Raw genomic sequence first — 24,839 nt, forward strand, 5'->3', positions numbered from 1 at the left:
TATGTCATGTAATGTTAATTTATACGTTTATATCGAATTTGCACCTCTACTAGTTTCGTCCCTTTTATTTCTTAATGTACTGTTTTCCATCTTTTACCGGTTATTAGCGCGCTCATCACTGTCAGTGCTGCGCCAGCACGTGGTAGCGCCTGTGTGCAAAACACTTAATGGCGCTCAAAAAATTCGCAATTTTCTAAAAAATAACTAAAAGTTCTCTAAAATAACTCTAGTGGCGCCCCTAAATTGCTGGCGCCTGCATGCGCCTCACAGGTGGACGACGCGTCCCTGATCACTATATATGGAAGAATACATTTGAGGACATGAGGGCCAGAGTGGCCTAACTGATAAGAGCATTACATAATCAAAAGCTATCAATGCCAATAGTATCAAAAGTTGACCAATAATGATTCTTGGTCAACATACATTTACTAAAACAATCGGACATTGTTAGCTTCTGATCATTTTCTTTGATTATGTAATGTTCTTATCAGAGGCCACTCTGGCTCTCACAACCACATTTAGATGAAATTGAATTTAGATTAGAAATTGAATTAATGATGTCATGCTATTATATGTACGAGCCCTAACAACTATATGTTGGAACAAGCAATTATTTGGCGAATAAAATGCCAATTTACCGAATGGAATGTATGGAATTATTTCTACGGTTTAATTATATATTTTATGTTTAGTACTGTTAATTGTTTGATAATCGAAAACTGCTGACAACTAAATATTGTAACATTTTAAATTGTCCTCGAGTTTTAGCGTGCCTGGCGAGAAACGAGTGAAGTTTTATAAGCTTGACGGAAAGAAGGCTTTGAAATCAAACATACGAGTAGCTAGTTTGTTGTTAACAATAATTATAACGCGTCATTTGAGTTTGAATAAATTAACAACTGTCAGTTTTATTATCAGTAAAATACAATAATGGCACGTGGAAAACCTACTGATCCAAAAGTGTGGGAAATTATTATTCATCAGTACCACAAGAGGAAAACAATGCGTGAAATTTCCAGTGAATTAACGGTAGCAACAACTACTGTGTTAACTGTATAATTAAGAAATATGGTGAAACTGCCAGTATTGATGTTCGCGGCAAAAGCTCAGGCCGTTCAAAAGCTGTTTCTCAAAGAAGTGTCAGACGTTTAATCAGAATATGTAAGTCGGGACGAAGAAATACACTACGAGAAGTAACTGCTAGATGGAATAGAGAAACTGGGATGAATGTTTCCAGAGAATGCTGTCGCAAATATATCCACAAAAGCGGTCTTAGTTTTTATAAGGTATGCTTGATAGGTTCTTATTTGCGATATAAATTTTCTATTTTTTTATTTATTTGAATAGGCCAAAGAAAAACCATTGTTGACCATAGGCGTAACCAAGGGGGGTTTATATCCCCCCCATTTTGATGTACTTAACACCATAGCCCTCAGAGACCTTCCATTAGTTGTAACCCCCCCTTTTCAGGTAGTTGTAGCCCCCCTTAGGATCATCCTGGTTACGCCTATGTTGTTGACGGAAACTCAGAAAAGGAATAGTTATATTTGGGCTAAATCTAAACTTTCGTGGACCAAACTTGACTGGGACAAAGTTATATATAGCGACGAAAGCAAATTTGATGTCTGTGTGGGAGATTACCGAAAGCGTGTGATTAGGGAAAAGACAGAAGCATTCCATAAACATTGTCTTAAAAGGACTATAAAGTTTCCACAGGCCAAAGGGGTGGGAACTTTATATTTTATTGAAGGCATAGTAAACGCAGCCAAATATAAAGATATTCTTGAATATTCGTTTTTACCAAGTAAGTCAACGTTATCTCCATCCGGAGATTTTATCTTTCAACAGGACGGATCCTTATGCCACACAGCTAAATCTACCAAAAAAATGGATGGGAGAACATGACATTAAAGTTTTGTCACATTCTTCTAGTAGCCCGGATCTTAATCCAATAGAGACTTTGGCACAAAATGAAACAACGCCTAAGAAATAACCCTCAGCGTACTTTGCCACAACTACATACTAAATTGCAAGAAATATGGGATAGTTTCACTCCTGAGTTTTGTGAAGGCCTAGTTGATACAATGCCTAATAGATTTCAGGCTGTTATTCAAGCTAAGGGCGACGTTACGCCTTATTAATTTTAATTTTTATTTGTTAAAAACCGCTTGTTCCAATATTTAATTGTCAGCATTTTTGATTATCTAACAATTAATTAAATAGTAATCAACATAACATATATAATTAAATTGTAAAAATAATTCTACACACAAAAAAAAGTTGTTAATTGCATATCTACAATTATTAAAAAAAAATTAAATAAAAGAATTTCGGTAAATTGGCATTTTATTTGAAAAATAACTGCTTGTTCCAACATATAGTTGTTAGGGCTCGTATAATGTATAGTAGCATGACATTAATTCTATTTCCAAATATATTCCTCCATATATTTATTTTTCTTAATATGTATGCGAGTTGGTGTGTTATGAATAGGTTCGTATCCAACTTGGTGTCTATGCATTTTAAATTTATCATAGTTATGCGTGACATTGCAACTCTGACAGAAATGGTGGTGACATCTGGTGACTCTCAATTAGAATCAAACAAATTTATTTATTGCGTTGACCAACTATTCTTTTTTAAACAATGGTATCGGGTTTCAATAAATAATACAAACTGATATTAAGTATTTATTGTTGACATAAATATATGTAGTAAATTATTACATAAATGCACAATAAGGACTGTTTAAAATAAGATATAAATTCTAACATTTAATGTTTCAATATATCTTTTAGGTAAATTTTAGGAACAATATCACAAATCAACAATCTACACATCCTAATAGAAATAAATTAATATCACTTTTTAAACTTAATATTTGGTAGATGTGATAAATCAAATTTCCATTTGGCTGTCATACTGATATAGACTAATCTGAGTTAATATACTAATCAAAAAAAATAAGAAGATAGTTTATAAACTATTAATAGTTTATAGACTATAAAAGCCAATAAAAATATTCTAAAAGGGAGACATTGGATGTTATACGCGTACATTTGCTTCAATATTTTTATCAAGGTTTCTAGACATATTTTGTAATAAGTCTATCCGGCATGTCATATTTTTAGATGATATACTTTCTTTTTGGTAATATCTAGTAATAATAATAATCGGTAATTGTATAGTTCCTCTCTGGACACACTGCCTAACAAAGTAAATAATCTGTATCAGGAATGTTTTAAAAACGAAATGCCTCATAATATCACGTTATATGCTAAATTAAAATAAAAAATATTAATATTTAAAGACCCGAATATCAACCTGTATACGCCTCGCAAGTAATATCTAAATGACATTTTTTTGTAAAGTTTTTGCGGCTCATTTCACAATCTAAATTGTCCTACAGGACTTTTCAACGCTTCTCATTTGTTTCGGGAACTTGTCATCTGTCCTATAATATTAATCTACGACATATGACAAGTTCCTGAAACAAATAATGAGAAGCGTTGAAAAGCCCTATTATCAAAACTATTCATTTCAGACGATTGTTGTGAATTTATTTGTAATATTTAACATTTATTGATGGAAAATTAAACTATTTTCTTAGTATAGTTTGTTTGTAAGTTTGACAGCTGTGTGTAGTTCATCATATGACTATCATTTTCGCTGTATTATTAGTAAAAATATTTACAAATTAAATATACTATGGTTCATTTTTTAAATAGGAGTAAATTCAAATGACAGATTTACACCCAATATTGTCACTAGAAAAATATCCATCTTCTTTTTTGGTTGATCATGTCGGTATTTGACGGTAAATCATATATATTATATATTAATCAACTATTTTCAATGGGAAACAAGCCACAATTTTACCAAAAAAATGATTTTATTAACGTTTCGAAGCCCAAATCGGTTTTTGTTGTCAAAATACAAAATACTGTCAAAATACAAAAGTAGTATTTTGTATTTTGACAACGAAACCCGATGTGGGCTAGGAAACGTTAATAAAATCATTTTTTGGTAAAATTGTGGCTTATTTCCCATTAAAAATAGTTGATTACAAAAATTCCACAAGGAAATAGCTTCAGAACAACATATATATTATACTAATACGTCGCTAAAGAGTTCTAAAATCAACTGTTTTTTATATAAATTCAGACTAAAAATCTAAAAATTAAACGAATATGACAGAAAACACTAAAAATCGCCGATATAACTTAATTAACCTATAAATTTTAAATGCCATTAGTGTGAAAATTTCATAAATGTCAAAATTTTATAATTTAGTGCGACCAATTGCAAAAAAGCATTACGGTGTGGTAAATTTTAATTACTCCTCCTATTTAAAAAACGAGGTATAATAACTAATATGAAATTGTTGAAAAGAGTTTAAAATGAATGAGCAGTAATATAGAAAATTAGAAATAAAATGAGCTAACCTCAAAAAACAACAGTATGACTTAACACAAACCTAAACAACATTACAATGGAGCAACTATTTATCCTTTGGTCACAAATCTTCTATTAGGGGTACTGACACAATATGTTCTCCAGTCTGTTAAGTAAGCAAAGCCTTTGGAAAATTGACTTCTTTTAAAATGCTTTTTTGGTAGCATTCTTTCTCTCGTTAATATCGATGATAGCCAAATTCTTTGAGGCCACAACACAGTGAAGAAGGGAGATTCCTGTCTTAATGAAACATATTGGCGCTGAAAGGAATATGATGATCCTCCATAATCCCAAACCTGCAACTAGAATAAAAATTAATTAATTAAAATTAATATCAAATAATTAACAATCTTTCACAAGATCTGGCAGAGAGAAATCACAGTTTTCAAAGTTATTAAGGATCATAGTACTAACAAATGCACCTTCTAAGTGCCAATTAGAAGCACAGATATAAAGCAATTCTGCACAGAAATAAAACGCTATTGACTAGAAACGATACTATAGTGTTTGTCAGTACACCTTGTATTGGGACCGCGCAAGTTCGGAATAGCTACACCTGGTTTCATAGCTCGGCAACTTTTTTCGCACTTTTAATTATATTGGCCAATCATATGGTCCTGGTTGCTGGATAATTGTCAAGGCTGTAGCCCAAAAAAATTTTAAGAAGAAAAAGTAAGATTTAGGTTATGTTATTAAAAGGTAAACAATTGTATGTAGTAAATAAAATTAGTTATTAAAATGCAGTACTGCAAGCAAAATACAATTAATTAAATATACTTTTATATAATTGCATATCATATCAATATTGTGAGCAACATATAATTTTTCTTCTTCAATGACAGTAGGTATGAAATATACGTCAATTCGACAATCTCAATTGACAATATGAATTACGTAAGAAAGTTACAAGATTTCTCCACTATTCGCGCACGGTCGTTTCTAGTATCCACTCCAAGTACTTGCACACCGCAAATACGGCAATGCTTTTCAAATAAGAAGTAAAGGAGCCCCTGTTTATAAATTGAGGCCGCGAACTGGCATGCGTGGCTGCGGACTGGCATCGTTGCGCCCCGTAAGAGCCTGTACTGATTTCTCGGAGTGACAAACACTGTAACAAGAAACATACAGAAAACGAAGTCCAATAGAGCTCAAGAAGAAAACTTCCTGGCTATGATCTACTAGGTGCTACATACGTTGTTATTACCATTGTTATTTACTGTTTTAATTAATATATTGTCCTCTCTAGTTAAAAACTGGATGTAGCCATACGCTAAATAAATAAATATATTAATAGATTAGCTCTGTGATTATTTAGGGTGCATGGTTTGGTTAACTAAACTTACGTGCATAGAAATCGGCCCACTTAAAAATTTGGTCATTTTTGATGTCTCATATTTCCTAAACCTGTTGGCCGATTTAAGTGATTTTTTGAACATGTTATTACCTGATTCTTGAGCAATACCACTGTAATAATATTGTTGCTAAACAGGTAAATTTTCATTGTATACCGGGTGTACCAATCAAACTCTGTGTTTTTCTCAAAGTTCGCATCACCCTGTTTAATATTCTAGCATTTATAAAATACTGTAATTAAAACCCAACTATAGCCTCAGGTTTTCTTAACACTCTGTTGTTTGATTCATTCGTTTATGTTGGATAATAAAAACTTAGATACTTTAACAACTAGACATGTTCTTCATCAATATCATCAATATCAACGGTGTTGATAAATAAGTGCGACAAACTTAAGGGGTATGTTTAATATGTCCGCAAATGTTTCGTTTCCGAGATACGGGATGTTAAATGTTTTCTTACAAACTGACGATTTATTTATTGCTTTAAAACCAGTTGAGATATGCACATAAAATTTGGTATATTTTAAGAGATAGTTATTGCGCATGTTTTGACATGCAACTAAGAATTTTATATTCACCATTGGCGTGCATACGGGTAGTATGACCCGTGACGAAACCAAAAGCAAGTGGTGTGTTGTGTGACAGAGATGTTCCAATGAAACTGAAAGGAAAATTCTGTAAAAATAAGATAAGACCAACTATTATGTACGGAACTGAATTCCAACTGAATGCTGGACAGTTAAAAAGAGGAACAAGGAACAGTGAGATGCTTAGGCAGGATACAACAGTAAAGAGGATTGATATTGGTATGAACAAAGATAGAAACTTATGGATAAATGTAATTAGGGAAGCCTACACCAATAATACTAAACTAAACATCTTTCTTCTTTCTATAAAATATAAACTAGTTTAAAATCAACAATATACTTACTAATAGGGCCTTCAGTAAAGTGGAGAAGATATAAAGCAGCATAAAATGCTTCATTACCGGCACACATTACAAACAGCACGTTTTTATTGGTGTAATAGAGTCTCATTATTGGGTTTTCTGACATGTCAACAAACTTGTGGCTTGTTTTGCCCTGCAAAATGGACCTATAAAGGTATAAATAGTTAGATTGTTATAAATCAGTATGTAATTTGAAATATTTTTTCCACATTGATAATTTCAAAGGTGTCACAGCCATAAGATAAATAATTCGCTCCTTGTTCCTAAGAGTTGTTTTGTCTACCACTTTTATATACTTTTTTAAATTCCTTTCAATCGCTTAATATTTTTGCCCACTTTTATAACAAACAATGTATAAATAGTTTAACACATTCATTGCTACTGAAAGCAAAAGGTGTTTTGTGCTACTTGAGTCAGGTGCTGCTGACGCCATCTGGAGTTAACCTGTGGAATTAAAAAGGGTTTTTTTCGTATTGGCTCCATAAGAAAGTGACTGAATACAAATGGCAGCGAATGTGTTAAATTTATTTATTATAGTGACTCATCTTAATTACAAGTTAAATAGAAGTAATATTTAATTCACAAATTAACACATTCGCTGCCTTCTTCTTCTGCTTATGCAATCCACTAATGGATGTTCGCGATCACGTTTGACCATTTTTCTCTATCCCTTGCAGTATGTGTTAGGTCTCCTATGTTTCTTAGTCCTGTCCATTGTTTGACATTACGGAGCTATGCCACTATGCTCCTATGTTTCTTAGTCCTGTCCATTGTTTGACATTACGGAGCTATGCCATTTTCTTCCTGCCCACTCCCCTTCTTCCTTCGATCTTTCCTTCATTTAAGGTTTGCAGAAACTGGTATCTTTCGTTTCTAATTAGGTGACCCAGGTATGCCGTTTTTCTCTGTTTAATTGTGCGTAGCAGTTCCCGTTCTGTACCAATTCTTCTCAGGATTTCTTCAATTGTTATTCGTGCGGCCCAGGGAACTTTGGGGATTCGTCGATAAATCCACATCTCAAATGCCTCTAGCTTATTCATTGTGTTTATTTTTAAAGTCCATGCCATATAGGAGCACCGACCATATATAGCATTTCGTGAATCTTAATCTTAGGTTCAGGTCAAAGTCAGAGTTCGTAAAGACGTTTTTGAATTTCATGAACTTCATTCGCTGCCATGTCACTAAAAGGCGTTTTGATTGTTTGAGTCACGTGGTACTGTAACCAAAAGGAGTTTTGTCCTTCTTGACTAATGCCTGGTTGCACCAACAGATCTTAGGCTTGAGACGTGTCTTAAGCTCAGCCTATGAGACATACACGTTGCACTATTGAGTCTTAGATTAATTTTCAGCTTGCCGCAATCGATTTCCACGTGGATTGCATGTTAAACTTACCAGTAAAGGCGTGCTAAGGTAGCCGAGCCTCATCTATAAGCTTGAGCTTAAGACTTGTTGGTGCAACCAGGCATAAGAGTAGTTTTGAGTAGTAGTGACAAGTTTTGTCCTATTGTTGTCTTTTAGCATTCACAAACTATGTGATTAAATATGTCCTTTTCGTATTGACTGGGACTAAAGTAACTGAATTATAAATGTGTTAAACAAAAAAATGTACCTATCAATTAACTTACGAATGTAGATATATCCAATGGCAGGCAATGTCAATGCACATAGATAGAATAAACAGAAACATATACTTGGGGTAGAAATGGGCCAGTACTGCCACCAATCCCATGGTACCACAGCGATCTGTCAGTTGGTCAAGCATAGCACCAAATTTGGTGCTTTGATTAAAGTACCTAAAATAAGTAATTTGTATGTAAGTATTAATAAATAAATAAATAATTATAAAGGGAAAATAAAAGTAAACCCTTTTTGTAACTTATAACTCTAATTATAACTTAAGTATAACTTTTTTGTAACTTATAACTTCAGTTACCAAGATATTTTTTTCTTAAGCTTCACAAACTTGAGCGAGTGCAGGTGCACCCAGTTATTAATTCTTATAAATAAATGCCAAAATAATTTGTTTATTATTTATTTCGTCTTAGATATTAGTGGAATGAGCACATAAGCAGGATGTCATAGTAAGAATAGCCAGGGACAAGTTACCGTTAGGCAGGAGAAGTATAGGACGCTCAAGGAAAAAATGGAATGACAACTTAGGGGCAGAATGAAAGGCATTGTTGAAGAAAAACAGGCAGTACTGCCTATATAAAAAAAGAAGAAGAAGAAGTCTTAGATATTTGTCAAATACATAATATTCTTAACCCTTAAACGCCCAAGGGTAGGTAAAAAATGTCCACCTATACAACTTATAGCTTTTTTGTAACTTATAACTTTGTTTATTACCAAGATAGCCTTACACCACTATGTGGTAAAAAGATTTTTTTTTTTTTGAAAATATATACATATTACCAAGATATTTTTTTCTTAACCTTCACAAACTTGAGTAGAATGCAAGTGCACCCAGTTATTAATTCTTGTAAATAAATGCCAAAATAATTTTTTATTATTTATTTTGTCTTAGATATTTGTCAAATACATATTCTTAAGGCCGGTACTTTATGTTCCGGTTAAACCTCGGTTAGCTAACCGCATAGGCGTAACCAGGATAACCCTAAGGGGGTTACAACTACTGGAAAGGGGGGGGGTTACAACTACTGGAAGATCTCCGAAGGGTATGGTGTTAAGCGTATAGAGCTCAAAGTACATCCCAATGGGGGGGGGGGGGGGCTGGTTACGCCTATGGCTAACCGGGGTTTAATCGGGACAGAAATATATGCATAACATAGACATAAACGCAATTATACTTATTATTATCATCATAAATAATTATATAATAACTTATAATTGCATTTATTACAACGCAAGAGACCCTAAGAGGTACTTTTCTGTCCCGATTAAACCTCGGTTAGCTAACCGGGGTTTAATTGGGATATAAAGTATCGGCCATAAATATAGCATAAAAAATATTTAATTATTTGCTATTCTTTTTAACAAATCATGGTAAAAACTGGTGAAAAACTGCAAAGATCTCAACAACAACCTGGCAAAAGACAATAAAGTGTCTTTGGGTGCTGGGTCATGAAGGAGTGCATAGGAGCGAACAAGCAGATATATTGGCAAAGCAAGGCTCGAGAGAAACTTTTGAAGGCCCAGAACCTTTCTGTGGCATCACTAAAGATGCTAAGAAAAACGAGGTTCAGAAATGGCTGATAGGGAATCATCAAAAGAAATGGAGAGCCACTCAAGGGCAAATACAGACTAAAAAATAATCAAGGATACTGATAAAAAAACTCCTGAAGTTTGATGAACCTCAATAAGAGGGTAAGGGATGTGCTACGCGATGTAAGGCAGTAATTCACTGGTCAACTGAGGTTTTAGTCTAAGAGCTGGGAGCGGATTTTGTGCTTGATAAGTAATATGGAAAAACTATACGGGGATATGTTGAATTAGTTGTGTACATGACTTTCCCCAACAGCCGGAAACAAGAGTGGGGGACGAGGGTAGTTATAAGGGGTCAAAGTCGCGGTTTTTATTTTTTTTTGTGACGCTCATGATCGAGATAGTAAACCAAAATTTGGGAATAAGTAGGTCATGACGTAACTAAGTAAAATCTCTAGGGGCGGAACGCTGCGTGGCCGACAAAGGGGGGGGGGTAGGGGTGAATATAAAAAATATAAGGGTTTTTTTGCGACGTTCGTGATTGAAATAGTGCACCAAAATTTGGGAATAAGTAGACCATGACATAATTAAGTAAAATCCCCAGAGCCGGAAACCAGAGTGGGGGACGAGGATAGTTTGTTATAAGGGGTCAAAGTCGCGGTTTTTATTATTTTTTTTGTGGCGCTCATGATGGAGATAGTGCACCAAAATTTGGCAGTAAGTAGGTCATGACGTAACTAAGTAAAACCTCCAGGGGCGGAACGCTGCTTGGGGTACAAAGAGGTGGTAGGCAGGGGTGAGTATAAAAATATAAGGGCTTTTTTTGCCGTTCGTGATCGAGATAGTGCACCAAAATGTGGGAATAAGTACATCATGACATTACTAAGTAAAATATCCAGGGGCGGAACGCTGCGTGGGGGACAAAAATGTCGTGCTGCGTGACAAAAAATATAATACAAACTGCGAATTTGACCATTTAAAACTACTCTCATCCCTAACTCTGGTTTCCGCCCTGGAGATTTTGCTTAGTTACGTCATGATCTACTTGCTTCCAAATTTTGGTTCACTATCTCAATCACGAACGTCACAAAAAATCCCTTATAATTTTTATATTCACCCTTGACCCCACCCCTTTGTCGGCCACAAAGCCTTCCGCCCCTGGAGATTTTACTTAATTACGTCATGACCTACTTATTACCAAATTTTGGTGCACTATCTCGATCATGTGCGTCACAAAAAAATAATAAAAACCGCGACTTTGACCCCTTATAACTTCCCTCGTCCCCCACTCTGGGAATTTTACTTATTTATGTCATGATCTACTTATTCCCAAATTTTGGTGCACTATCTCAATCACGAACGTCGCAAAAAACCCCTTATATTTTTTATATTCACCCCTACCCCCATCCCTTTGTTGGCCACGCAGAGTTCCGCCCCTAGAGATTTTACTTACATATTTACGTCATGACCTACTTATTCCCAAATTTTGGTGCACTATCTCGATCATTAGTGTCACAAAAAAAATAATAAAAACCGCGACTTTGACGCTTTATAACTACCCTCGTCCCCCACTCTGCTTTCCAGCCGTTGGGGAAAGTCATATACACAACTAATTCAACATATCCCCGTATAGTTTTTCCATATTACTTATCACGCACAAAATCCGCTTCTATCTCTCCGACTATTTGAACCAGAAGAGATCCTAAAACTAGCAATAAGAAAACTGTTGTCCTTTGCTGAGGCCACGTAACTTATTGGAGTTTAAGGAAATAAATAAAGTATGGTACAAAGGCCTTATGACCAAGTACCAGAGACTAAAGAGTCTCCCCTGATCTTGAAAGAAGAAATTATGGTAAGATTTATTGCTTGTGGTACAGTTACATCCCCCTAGATTGTTAGTATATTATTTGCTTCTTTCAACATTGCAGTGTAAAATCACTTCATGTAAATAGAATAAGGGGTATTCTCTGTATACCTATCCAGCGGGTTCTGGGATTCCCCAATGTATGTGCCTGCAATGACTTATAGCGGCTGACCCACTACTTTGTGCCGTGTGATTTGAGTTGCCTACAGTCGGAAAAATGAAAGAATACAAATGAATGATCACATAAATCACTTATTTTGTCTTTGCTGTCTTTTTCTATATCAAACGTTTGTTATTTATAGAAAAAGACAGCCAATACAAAAAAAAAAGAATGTGTGTGTACTTTGTACGCACGTAAGAAGTTATACTTCTATTATATGATTTCAACGAAATAAATATACTTTCAACAGGTTATTTGTATTTTATTTAAAGATTAAACTAATTTTTACTTACTACTTTCTAAAAATCTTTATTAAAACAATACCATAAATAAAAAAAATAGAAAACACACGGGGATTAGAACCGGGGACCTCTCGATCTCCGGTCACACGCTCTACCACAGAGCTATATTCCCTTTGCTTTGAAAGGTTACAAGATTTCTGATACATACTGACAAATGTAATAGACCAAGTGAAGTATACAAAAATACTTTAAATATACTTACTAATATTATAAAAATCTTATTCCCGAGAAAGACAAATCCAAAGACACAAAAATTATAATAAATATATTTACTAAAAACACTAATAATATATTCTTTTCACGCACACCTTATTTGCGCTACATAAAGATGTAGTGACTAATACCATACTATCGGTGCGCGCATGCGCCAGGGAATGTAAAAGCTCACCCTCGTGCCTAGAGAAGTATAACTTCAATAAGTGATTGATGTGATCGTTCATGGGTATTCTTTCATTTTTTCTACTGTATATGAACTTGAATTGGTGAAATGGACCTATAAATAATAAAGTTTTGTTTAAAGTTTTAATTTAAAAATTCACATTGTAAGTCATGAATGAATCAAATATGTAGTAACTTTTTTGTAGATTTATTTAAAAATGAAACTGAGAAGTTTTGACTAAAATAAAACAATGATTAGATATAGGAAAAAATCACAAATTTTATTTAATTTGGAAAAGTATTTGGGTAGGTAATTTTTTTCTTAATCATCCACCCTTTTTGCGCATTTCACATTTTTAACTTGGTATCAGAGCTGATGAGCCAAATTTAAATACTTTTTTGTAAGTACATATTTAAAACTTTAGACTTTAGAGTATTTAAATGCCAAGTATTTAAATACTCTATAATTATAAATAAGTACTTGGTATTTAAATGCTCTAAAGTCTAAAGTATTTAAATATCTTTACATTTTGAAATACAGCCCTTTGGCTCTGATACCAAGTTAAACATATGAAATGTGCAAAAAAGGTGAATGATTCAAGAAAAAAATTTACCCAAGAACCTAGGTACATTTTTAGTATTTAAATACTTTTTAACATTGGTATTTGTATTTATGATACTTCCCAAATTTACTAAAATTTGTGATTTTTTATATCTAATCATTGTTTTATTTAAGTCAAGCATAGCCACAGTTATAGGTAACTACAGATCACTCTTTATAGTAATAACTTTTCAGTTTCATTTTTAAATACATCTACAAAAAAGGTACTACATATTTGATTCATTCATGCCTTACAATGTGAATTTTTAATGTGGTTAATACAGCAAAACTTTATTATTTATATGTTTATATGCCCATTTCGCTGATTCAAGTTCATATAGGAAACCCAAATTACACGGCACAAATAGTGGGTCAGCCGCTAGACATGTCCTGCAATGGCAAATTCTTTACAGCAGCAGCAGCAGTTTGTATGGGTTTTAGTATAATTATGTTGTTCATTTAAGTAAATAAAAATGAGAAAACATCTAAACTTCGATATTGGAAAAAGCTCACTGACAAAGAACTATTAGCATTACTAGAAATAGATGACTGGGATAGTGATTTTGATGATTTGACAATAGAATACAGTGATACTGATATAGAAGAAATAGATACAGTAACTGAGACTCATGGAGAGGGCAATGTGTTGTATGTTAGTGATAATAAGAATGGCACTGCAGATTTCATTGATGCCTTAGCCAAACTGCAAATTTAGATAGCAGATACCCGAAATATGTTTCTAAAAATGGTAGTAAGTTGGTAAAAAATCCATTTGTGTCAATAGTAAAGCAAGTGAAACATAATATAGTTTGACTACTTAAGTATACAGTTTATTCGCATGGGCTATGCACTAGATGTAAACATTAGTCGACAGCAATGTAGTCATCAGCAAGGAATGAGGTGCACATATACAGTTTATTCCCATGAGCTATTCACTAGATGTAAACATTAGTTAATAGTGATGTCATGATCAGCAATGAACAAGGTGGATATTTGGTTCAGTTTTGAATAATTTTGATAACAGTTACTTGTATAATAGCATAAATTATTCATTAATTTAATTAATAGGATTATTTTTTCACTATCTATGTATTCAGTGATTACAATAATTTATATACTATACAATAAAAACTAATAATCCTAGAAAAGAGAACAAGTGATATTAATAATATACTATTACTATGCAATTTAATAGATTAAATTATTTACTAAAAAATCCACAAGGAAAAAGTTTTCCTGTAGTTGGCTGTATACCATATAATACAAAAAACAGTAAAATCCTGTATAAAAGGTATATTTAAAATCCCTCAAAAGGGCCACACTAGTTATGTGATTTTGATGTGGCCATTTTGAGGGATTTTAAATATACCTTTTAAACAGGATTTTACTGTTTTTTAATTATTCACTGTTGTAATCATTATTAAAGAAATCATCCCATGTACATTTGACCCTTATTTCATTGATACCTTGGTCCCTTAGTTAGTTATATAAATTATATGACTTGCAGTTTAAGCAGGGTACAGGATTTGTTACAGGTATCTTAGGAATTTGAAAAATTATTTGGCTTACCTGGCAGCATGTCCATCGAAAGCGTCCAGTAGGGCTGATATTACATAACATGAACAAGCAATAATATAGTTTGTTGGCATAAAATAAAAGGAAATTATAGCCAAAACGATTCTTGCATATCCTAAAAAGAAATAATTAAATTTGAATAACATGTAGACTTTTATACATACCAATTATGTTTGGCACGAATATAAAAATGTTTTCGTCCGACATTGCGAATTACTTGCAGAATACGCTAAAAATAGATTTTAATTTAATTTTTAATACTTTTTAAAAGGATTTTATGATATTTTGATATTGATGTTTTGGTAAAAAATGTTGATAATGCGGCTGCGTCGGCTGCGTCATCGGAAATTCAGAAATTAAGCAAATCCTGCATATAGGCAACCTCATTTACATATTGGTGTAAGTGGTATTTTAATTAAAAGTTGCACAATTATTTTATAAATATACCACAAAATGTGTAAAAATTGCAATAAAATTTTTAAAAATTTTTCTATTTATTTAGTGTATTTGAATTACTTTTCCATAAAAATTTAAAAGAATTTAACGGAAAAAATTCCTTTTTTAGTCGTGTTTATATGTTAAAATGGTGTAATATTTCTATAATACTGCATATTTAATGATAATAAGCTATTTCTATTTAAATAATTTAAATTCAAAAAGTGGATATTCTGGACACACCCTTAATTTTTATCCTTTAGCCATCTGGTGGCGCAGGTCGTAACTAAATTAAATAAAAAGTCCCTAAATTTTTAGTGTCTGGATATTCTTTTGTCACCAGAAATCAATGTTGGCAAGCGTTAGTACAATTTGGGATGTCGAATGGCGTACTAGCGTGACTGGTTTTCGTCGTTGTTCTCCCTTTTAAAACAAAATAATGCCGCGTTCTAAGAAAGTTGTAAGTTAATTATCGTGTCAGTGAATATTTAGAATACAGAGCTATTCTATTTTAAGTATATTAGTCGCTTTATATACTTTCTGCATGTCTGCGAATGAGTAAAAAAATGGTAATGTCATTTTTCAAAGATCCTTCTTTATTTGCTTGATCTGTTTATTTTTCATTTTTCTTTTTTAAATTGATTTTGTAGTGCTTAATATGAAGCTAAAATGCAATTTGCGCCTTTCTAAATTATCGATTAAGTAGTTTTTTTACGTTTTATTCTTTTTTTCTTGCTTGTAGTTGCGTTAAAAATTCATAACCAAAAAGTGCAAAAAAAAACTTCTCTTTCAGGTCTCTGGGCTTAGTAGAGGTTGATTGCGATGGTTTAAACTTTCTGATGGAGCTTGGAAATCTTATTCAGTAATCTTAGGGCGTTGGTTAACGCCATATTTGTCTTGAAATAAAAATTTCAGCCTCTGTTACTTAACTCCTTATGAATTTTTGATGCCTCTATATTGAGCTTTAATAATATATGAATTACCCTTCCTCCTCCTAAGAATTCTTGAATCAGTCAATTTCTAGCTACAATATAGGAAATTAACTGTATGCTTGTTTATTTATTTTTGCTTGGTAGATTATTTAACACCTAAATGTTTGTATTACAGAATTAAAGATTTACAATACTCTTACTGTTTGTTTGCTAGTCTAAAAAGATGACGGACGAAGAAGAAAATATGTCTGATAGTGACTTTGGGGAAGATGAAGATCCTGATAAAATTGAGGTGCCAGGTAAGTACATACATCCTGTATTCGTAGTTTTAATCTCATCTCATTACTAATTGTTTAATCACATCCATTGTAATATTTTTCTCAGGTAACTTGGCAAAAGTTTTAACAATTAATTTTTACATGTTATTCACATCATTACTCTAACCCCCCAGCGGGCAGGTGAGGCCTGTCAGGTCTCACTCATGGAAATACAAATTCCGCCTATCTGCTGGAGGGTTAATGCTTTAAAGAGCTTCGATCTGGGCATCAGGGGTGTGCTATGAACATTTCTTTATGTTAATGAAATTTTGATTATATGGTTCTATATTTACATAATTTACATACAGTCAGAAAAATGAAAGAATACCCATGAATGATCACATCAATCACTTATTTTGTATTTGCCTTCTTTTTCTATAAATAAAAAACTTTTGTTGTAGAAAAAGATAGCTTTGATTTGATGTGATTCATGGGTATTCTTTCATTTTTTCTGACGGTAACATAATTGTAGTGTTTTGGTCCAACTGATCCTGTACATTATTATTTATTTAGCGTATGGCTGCATCACAGTTGAGTTTGTCTATAACTAAACAGGACAATGCGTTACAAATAGATAGTACCTAAATAACAATAATTAATCTTTACAAACAAAAATTGGACTAATTTCAATTGTAGGAACTTATCGGGCACTTCTAATCTAGATGTTTAATCTTTTGCCTTGAAGCACTGGAATCACAATTTGGAGAGGGTATTTTTCCCCATCTGAAAAGTCAGTAGGAGCACCACCAATTCACAATTTGCTCTTATTCTGTTCAGTGTGGCAGTAATTCGTCTTGGTAGATCCCTTGGTAAACCCTCTAGCCTCTCTGACAGCTTTGGCTTGTAATACAAGGAATAATCCAGGTGTCAGGCTACGTTATTCACCAATATTGATTGTATTGTTTGTACAGTGGAGTCCCAGTAATCCAGAATAATTGAGACTGAACCAATGTCACCATGTCAGGTGCCGCTGTTGCTGTTTTGCTTTCACAAACTGTGGAGTTAGATAGGGTTATTTTCGTATTGGCTCCTTACTAAAGTAACTGATTATATAAGTGGCAGCGAATGTGCTAAAATGTGGATTTGATCTAATATACTTACAGTGATGAGTGCACTTATAACAGTGAAAATAATGGAAAAAACAAAAAATGTAATACATTGTGTAATAAAACGAGATGAAACTCGTAGAGGTGGGAAATTATTTATTTATTTATTTATCAACGGGCCTTGCCCACTTTTAGTACAATTTACAGTTTAAAAACCTCAATAGAATTAGTCAAGTAATAAAATCTTAACATAAAGACAGTCTACATACAGTCTAAAAAGTGCTTAGAAAAATAAAGTTAAAGTTAAAATAATAAAACAATACAACATTGATATATGAAACTGACAGATACAAATTCATTAGTTACATGTTATTACAATATTCCTACACCGTCACATTGAAAAATTTATATCACAATTTGCTTTAAGGGCACCCAAAGTCCCATTTAACGATAATGTTAACATTATGTCATATAGCTCTGTAACCAAAGCACTTAGAGACCTAATTTTTGTTTTATTTTGAAACTACATGTATTGTTTAGTCCCGCGTTGATTTTTGTAAAGTTGTAGAGTGAAAGAGTTGTAGAGTGTTTTAGTTGTAAAGTGTAGAGTGAAAGAAACATTTATTTTAAAATTTTTTAAAATACTCTTACAAAAAAACCCAAAAAAGTTTAGATTTTATTTTTTATTTTACTTGTTTTTGTACATTTTTCAATAAAAATTTACGCGGACCTAGATATTATCTATCTACAATTATTACTGTAAAAATTTGTATCATCATCATGCAAAATATCTGACATCAAAAGGTTAAAAACCTAGTACAGTAAAACCTCGATACAATGGACTAATTGGGGGGACGGTATGTCTGTTAAAGCCGAAAGTCCGTTATATAAAAATAGGTTTAAAATCAATCAAATTCTTTTTTTGAAAATATATGCCGTAGTACTTTAGATGCAGTGTACAAATCTCTAAGTTAAGAGAGAAATTAAGTTTTGTTTGTTACTTTTTTACTTCTCGACTTCATCTCAAACCTTTTTACAATATACTCGTTTGGTTGCCAAAATTATTTACTGATCCATGCGTTCAATAAGCTATGTATTTTTTGGAAAAAACGATTCAATTAAAGTTACCATCTTCTGAATGACGAATATTTTCAGGGGGATAAGCAGGAGTGTTGTCTAAAATCAATAAACAATTCACCTCTTTCTGCGGTATTTCCAGTTTCTTCTCTTGAAATTTTTTCACTGCAGTTACAACTTAAAAAAAACCAATTTTTTTTTTTATTTATTTTTATTTATTTATTTACGGGATTACCCCCATTACAACACATACAGTATAAAATCAATCTCTGTAATATCTACTAAACTAGAGTAAAATAAACCTTAATTACATACTTATTAAACAAAAACGAAATATTAATAGTTATCCATTACACATATTATTACATCTATTACACAAATCAGTTCAAATAAACAAAAAGTACCTGTCAAGCTCTTTTAATCCGATTCTTAAAACCAGCCAAGGAGACACCAAACATTTCCAAGTTATTCTCGTTTATAATTTTTAGTGTTCGCTCAATGGGCGAATGCATACCATAGTTTGTCCGATGAAAAGGTATATAAAACAAATCAACATGTCTGAGACTTCTGGAGGGAACATATAAATTAATAGATTGGAGAAGTTCAGAACAACAAATTAAACCATTTATTAATTTAAACACAAATACCAAATCAGAGTTATCTCGTCGAGTTTTTAATAAATTCATGTTGAGTGTTTTTAAAATATAGGTATAATCATGATTAGTAATGCGTATGTTTAATTTGTATGCACAATATCTCAAAAATTTATTCTGCAATCTCTCCAACGTAGTAGAATGAGCTTGGTATTGTGGAGACCATACAATAGATGCATATTCCACTTTAGATACAACCAAAGCATAATATACCGTTCTTAAAGCCCCTACAGATAGTCTCAGACAGTTGCGAATGATAAAGCCCAAAGATTTTGATGCATTTACTGTTACACCATTTATATGTTGCACAAAACGCAACTGCTCATCAAATGTGACTCCTAAGTCTTTTATTGTTTTAACATAAGACAATTCATTTTCATTAATTGTGTAAGAAGTATCATATTTTTTATTACCTTTATAAAAGCTTATATAACAGCATTTAGCAACATTTAAATGCAAAATATTATTCTCACACCAAATACTCAACCGGTCTAAATCTTCTTGAATTAATGTTACATCAACATTTGAATCTACGGATTTAAATAATTTCAAATCATCTGCAAACATCAGGAAATCGCAATTTCTAAAACACTCTGATATATCGTTCACAAATATATTAAATAACAAAGGTGAACAGTGAGCTCCTTGGGGTACTCCTGATGTCACATGAATTATATTTGAATTAAAACAACCTACTCTCACCTGCTGTGTGCGATCTCTTAAAAAGCTATTGAACCATTGTAAGGATTGATGACTGAAGCCAAAAGCATTTAATTTTCCCAATAACATGTTATGATCTACTCTGTCAAATGCCTTGGAGAAGTCAGTATAAATAGTATCCATCTGACTTTTATTCTCCAACGCGTTTAATATTTTTTGTTCAAAGAGTACTAAATTTGTTACCGTTGATTTATTCTGAGAAAATCCATGTTGATTGTGTATTAGACGCTCTTTACAATAAAATTTTAATTGATCGTGCAATAGTCTATCAAAAAGTTTTGGTATAGAGGATTGTTTACAAACGCTTCGATAATTTGTTATGTCTTGTTTATTACCTGATTTAAAAATTGGACAGATATAAGAGTGCTTCCATAAAGTTGGGAAAACTGATGTCTTTAATGATGACTCAAAAAGAAGATATAAAGGATTAGTTAGTGAATATATACAGTTCTTTAGAAAGCAATCGGGAATACCATCTGGACCACTGCTTAACTTATTGGGTAGGGATAAAATGTTGTTGAAAATATCTTTCACTGATATTGAAAAATTAGGTATAAAAGATTGTTGTTTCCCTTTACTTCCAAGTTATTAATATTTGATTGTGGCGAATAAACTGTTGAAAAAAATTGACGGAAACAGTTTGCAATCTGTTGTTCGTTTGTTGCTATAGCATTACCATAGTACATACTGTTTGGTAAATCATTTGATGCTCTCTTACTGTTTACAAACTGCCAAAAGTACTTAGGATTACTGCATAAATTATGATTTACTTGATTCAGATAAGTGTTATAACATTGATTTGATAGATCCTTACACAATCTCCTAAGTTCTGAAAAAATCACATAATCCTCTTGATTACAGGAAGCTAAATAATTTTTATGAGCAATTTTTTTCTGTACAACTAAATAAAGCAAGTTGGCATCAAACCATTTTGGATAACTAGAAGTTTTAAATCTTTTCACCGGTACAAACAATGATAGTGACATATTAAGTATGTTGTAAAATTCTGTTAAAGCAACATCAACATTTGACAAATTCAAATGGTCTTTCCAATGTATCATTGAAAGATAGTTATTGAGACCTTCATAGTCTGCATTTACAAAATCATGATAAAATTCAGTATATTCTAATGACTTACCTCGATGTTCACACAAACTAATATTGTAAGTGTAACTTATGTGATGATAACTATTTTTAAAAATCGGATCTGAGGCTTTTGCTACTTGTAAATCACAAACATTTGTAAATATTAAGTCTAAAAACACATTTCTTTCATTTGGAATATTAATCATCTGGAAAAAATTCAAGTACCCATAAAACTCAGCTAAGTACAATGCATGTGAACCTTGAGGACAATTCACCAAGACACCTGATTCATTGTTATCCCATGAAGCTTCCGGAAGGTTGAAGTCTCCGAATATATATGTCTTATGATGATTATACCTTTGGGATATATCTTCGACTAATAAACAGTGTTGTTCATATATTTGTTCTACGGATTTTGGTGGAATATATACCCCTCCAATTATAAAATTTTCTTTACCAAATGAGCATAAAAGAAAAAGTTGTTCAATAGATTTGTACAAGGGTTTCAGCACAGTTACCTTAATGTAGTCTTTAACAACAATCAAAATACCTCCTCCTCTTGACTTATAACTATTATCACGATCACATCTAAAAGTTCTATATGAAGGTATTTTAATTTCACTATCTAAAATATCCTCGTTTAACCAACTTTCAACAAATATAAAAATTTCATAATCAGAACATAAAATAGAACTAATCAGATCTTGAATTTTTGTACGAAGTCCTCCGACGTTCTGACAATAAACTTGTAATGGGGATGAGATTAGTTTTTTCCTTCTTTCTTGAATGATTCAATTTTTGGTACACCATTTCTGTATTTTATGGCAATGTCTTTTTCGCCTTTATTTTGTCTGTCTTTTAATTCTTTCCAAGCTTTACTGAACATATCCCTTTGCATATTTGTTTGATCACTATTTATTTTGATTGTTGAGTTCTGTAGTCTTTTCTTACTCCTTAAAATGTCCTTAACAACACCATTATTGGAAAAAATAGCTCTAAGTGGACGAGACTTACCACCCGTGTTCTTTCCTACTCGAACAACCTTCACTAAATCCTCCAACGCTTCATCTTTTCCCATTTGTTTCATAATTTCCTCGACTTTGGCTTTGTCTTGTTTTATCCTATCTTCAATATTCTCAGAATTCAATTCGGGAACATTGAATAACATAATATTGTTAGATTTTACAATTCTATCATTTATTTCTATGAACATTTCCTCAAATGGCAAACCTGGCGCATTGGAGTTGCATTTCAGTTCATCAATAGTCTTCCTTAGATCACAAATCTGATTATCCTTTTCATGTAAGGATTTTTCATTAGCACACTTAATTTTTGAAAATATCTGTGGTGAACCATGCCTTATTAGAGCGATAATATGAAACGGGCAGATGATGCATTATTATATTTGACAGCCCTACATAGATTTACGAGATTTGCCAATAATTATAACAGTCAATCCATGCGATCCATCGGCTTGAATACAAACTAGTGCCGCGATCCTTTCCTTGCTAATTTTTCTTCCAGAATTCGATTTTTCATATTTTTTGCACTCAAATTGTTTTTCATTCGATCGGATTTTTTGTCCGTTATATCCGAAGTCCGTTAAATAGAGGTCCGTTCTATCGAGGTTTTACTGTATTCGGGAAATTGCAAAAACATTAAACACTCTAATAGGCTATAAAGTTGAGTGCAGACTACACGGTAAGTTGAGTGCAGACGTTCAGAAAACAAATAGTTTTGTAACCATGGATATTTTATACTATAATGTGTTATATATCGTTGGAAAGAGAAGATTTCAGAGAATAATTTTCAATCATAACCCAAAAAAGTTAAATTTTCGGACTTTGGGTGCCCTTAACAGGCTCACAAATTTACTAAAGCTTTCATTAGAAAAATCCAAACTATCAGCATAACAGTCATTTGTGACACTCTAGGTATATAAGAATTAAAGCCAACATTGGTTCTTCTAAATGGCTGATGAAATACGTTAACTGATCTGGTGTTTCTAATTGGAACTGCTAACAATATTGTGGAAATCAGTGAAGGACAGTCAATCATGCTATTATTGAGTTGAAAAAATATTTTGAGATCTGCCTGATCCCTCCTCATTTCAAAGCAGGCAGGGAAAATGTATCTTGTAATAATGCAAAATCTTATGAAAACTCATTTACATGAGGTATATTGGATTTATATGCTAGGTACCTAAGGAACTTTCTCTGCACCTGTTCAATTCTGTGAATGTGTGAATATAATGGGGGCTCCAAACTGAAGAACAATATTCCAACAAAGGCCTGACAAGACTACAGTACAGCAATCTAATAGCATTAATACTCCTAAAGTCATCTGTGCTTTGCTTAATGAATCAAAGCATCCTAAGTGCTCTAGAAACTATGTCAATGTGATTGACATAAAAGAGAGTGTGGAGTCCATTGTGACTCCAAGGTCCCTAATAGATGAGACTTGGGACAATGGTGTCCCTTTAATACTGTATTCAAAATTGATTTTATTAAGTTTTTTAGTAAAAGTTATGGAGTTGCACATAGTGATGTTTAGATCCATGGCGTTGATCTCACACCATTCATCAAGTCTGGCCAGATCTGACAGAAGTTAAAGACAGTCCTCTGGGGAGGAAATTTTAAGGTAGCATTTCAGGTCATCTGCAAAACACAAGAATTCAGCAAATCTACAACAGTCCGAAATATCATTGACAAATAATACAAATAATAAGGGTCCCAGGTGAGACCCTTACAGTACTCCAGAGGGGTTGGGAATATTTTTAGACATGTAATTATTGACCTTTACAGTTTGACATCTATCAGTTAGATAACTGGCTAGCCATTCCAATAATGTTCCCTGAATACCAGCAGTTTCTAGTTTGTTGGGCAAGATTTTGTGATTTACCCTGTCGAATGCCTTGGAAAAGTCTGTGTAGATCGCATGAACCTCCCCGCCCCCATCCAAGACGTCCAACAGATAGTTAGCAAAAGTAATTAAATTTAATTCTGCAGATTTTTTGCTAAGAAACCAAAACTGCTCTTCTATTACTGTCAAACTTAATTTTGATCCTAAAATGAGCCACTACTATTTTCTCGAATAATTTTGGAATGGAATTAAGACTGCATACTGGTCTATAGTTGGATATATCAGCTCTGTTACCAGACTTATAGATAGGCGTAAGATAACTCGCTTTCCAGAAATCTGGAAAGATACCTGAAGCAAGAGATTTATTGAATATCACATGAAGTGGATGTGAAAGAACAAAACTAAAAGATTTCAGAACTGAAGGAATGATGCCATCTGGACCTGGTCCCTTGGTTATGTCAATATTAGCCATCTCCTCATAAATGGTTGATATAGGAATATTATAATCAGAGATACAAATATGATTAAATGAGGGTTTACTTTGCGGATTGATATTTTTGTCAGCAAAAAGATCATGCAGATCAGGTCCCAACTGACATTCTTGATCATTAAAGAACAACAAAGGTGGTAATTCATTTCCACTTCGCTTGCTCTTAACAAGGTTCCAGAACTGTTTTATATTTCTTTGATCTGTTAAAGAAAATTCAGATTTTTCAACGAACTGTAGGTAGCACAATTGAGTTTTTACACTCAGCTCGAAGTATGCTATAATCAACATAATCACCTCTTAACCCTGAATTTTTAAATCTTTTGTGAGCCTGTTTTTTCTGGATTGTCAGCTGCTTCAACTCTGGGGTAAACCATAATGAAAATTTTCTTTTAGATATAGGTCTGGATCCCGCGTATGAAA

General features: G+C 32.8%; 2 protein-coding genes across 8 annotated transcripts in view; one reads left to right on the forward strand and one right to left on the reverse strand.

The window, feature by feature from the left end:
• Positions 1-2,677: 2,677 nt before the first annotated feature.
• LOC114328686 (CDP-diacylglycerol--inositol 3-phosphatidyltransferase) lies at positions 2,678-15,134 on the reverse strand. Its single transcript, XM_028277612.2, has 5 exons — positions 14,966-15,134; positions 14,796-14,916; positions 8,385-8,552; positions 6,742-6,905; positions 2,678-4,757 (listed from the first exon to the last, which is right to left on the reverse strand). The coding sequence occupies exons 1-5, from the start codon at positions 15,006-15,008 to the stop codon at positions 4,600-4,602; spliced, it is 654 nt and encodes a 217-aa protein (XP_028133413.1). The 5' UTR covers positions 15,009-15,134; the 3' UTR covers positions 2,678-4,599.
• A 429-nt stretch (positions 15,135-15,563) lies between these two features.
• LOC114328685 (protein strawberry notch) overlaps positions 15,564-24,839 on the forward strand; it is a 140,708-nt gene continuing 131,432 nt past the window's right edge. For 3 of the 7 annotated variants that reach the window (XR_007697319.1, XM_028277605.2, XM_028277607.2), the window contains exons 1-2: positions 15,602-15,696; positions 16,383-16,467. Coding sequence is in view for 6 of the 7 variants with exons in the window: in XM_028277605.2 (XP_028133406.2) it covers positions 15,676-15,696; positions 16,383-16,467 (106 nt within the window). In the remaining variant the exon portion in view is untranslated. Of the gene's footprint in view, positions 15,806-16,343; positions 16,468-24,839 lie in introns of all 7 variants that reach the window. The other 4 variants (XM_028277608.2, XM_028277609.2, XM_028277606.2 and 1 more) reach the window with 4 other exon arrangements.

The sequence above is a fragment of the Diabrotica virgifera genome, chromosome 3, assembly GCF_917563875.1.
Source record: "Diabrotica virgifera virgifera chromosome 3, PGI_DIABVI_V3a".
NCBI lineage: Eukaryota > Metazoa > Arthropoda > Insecta > Coleoptera > Chrysomelidae > Diabrotica > Diabrotica virgifera.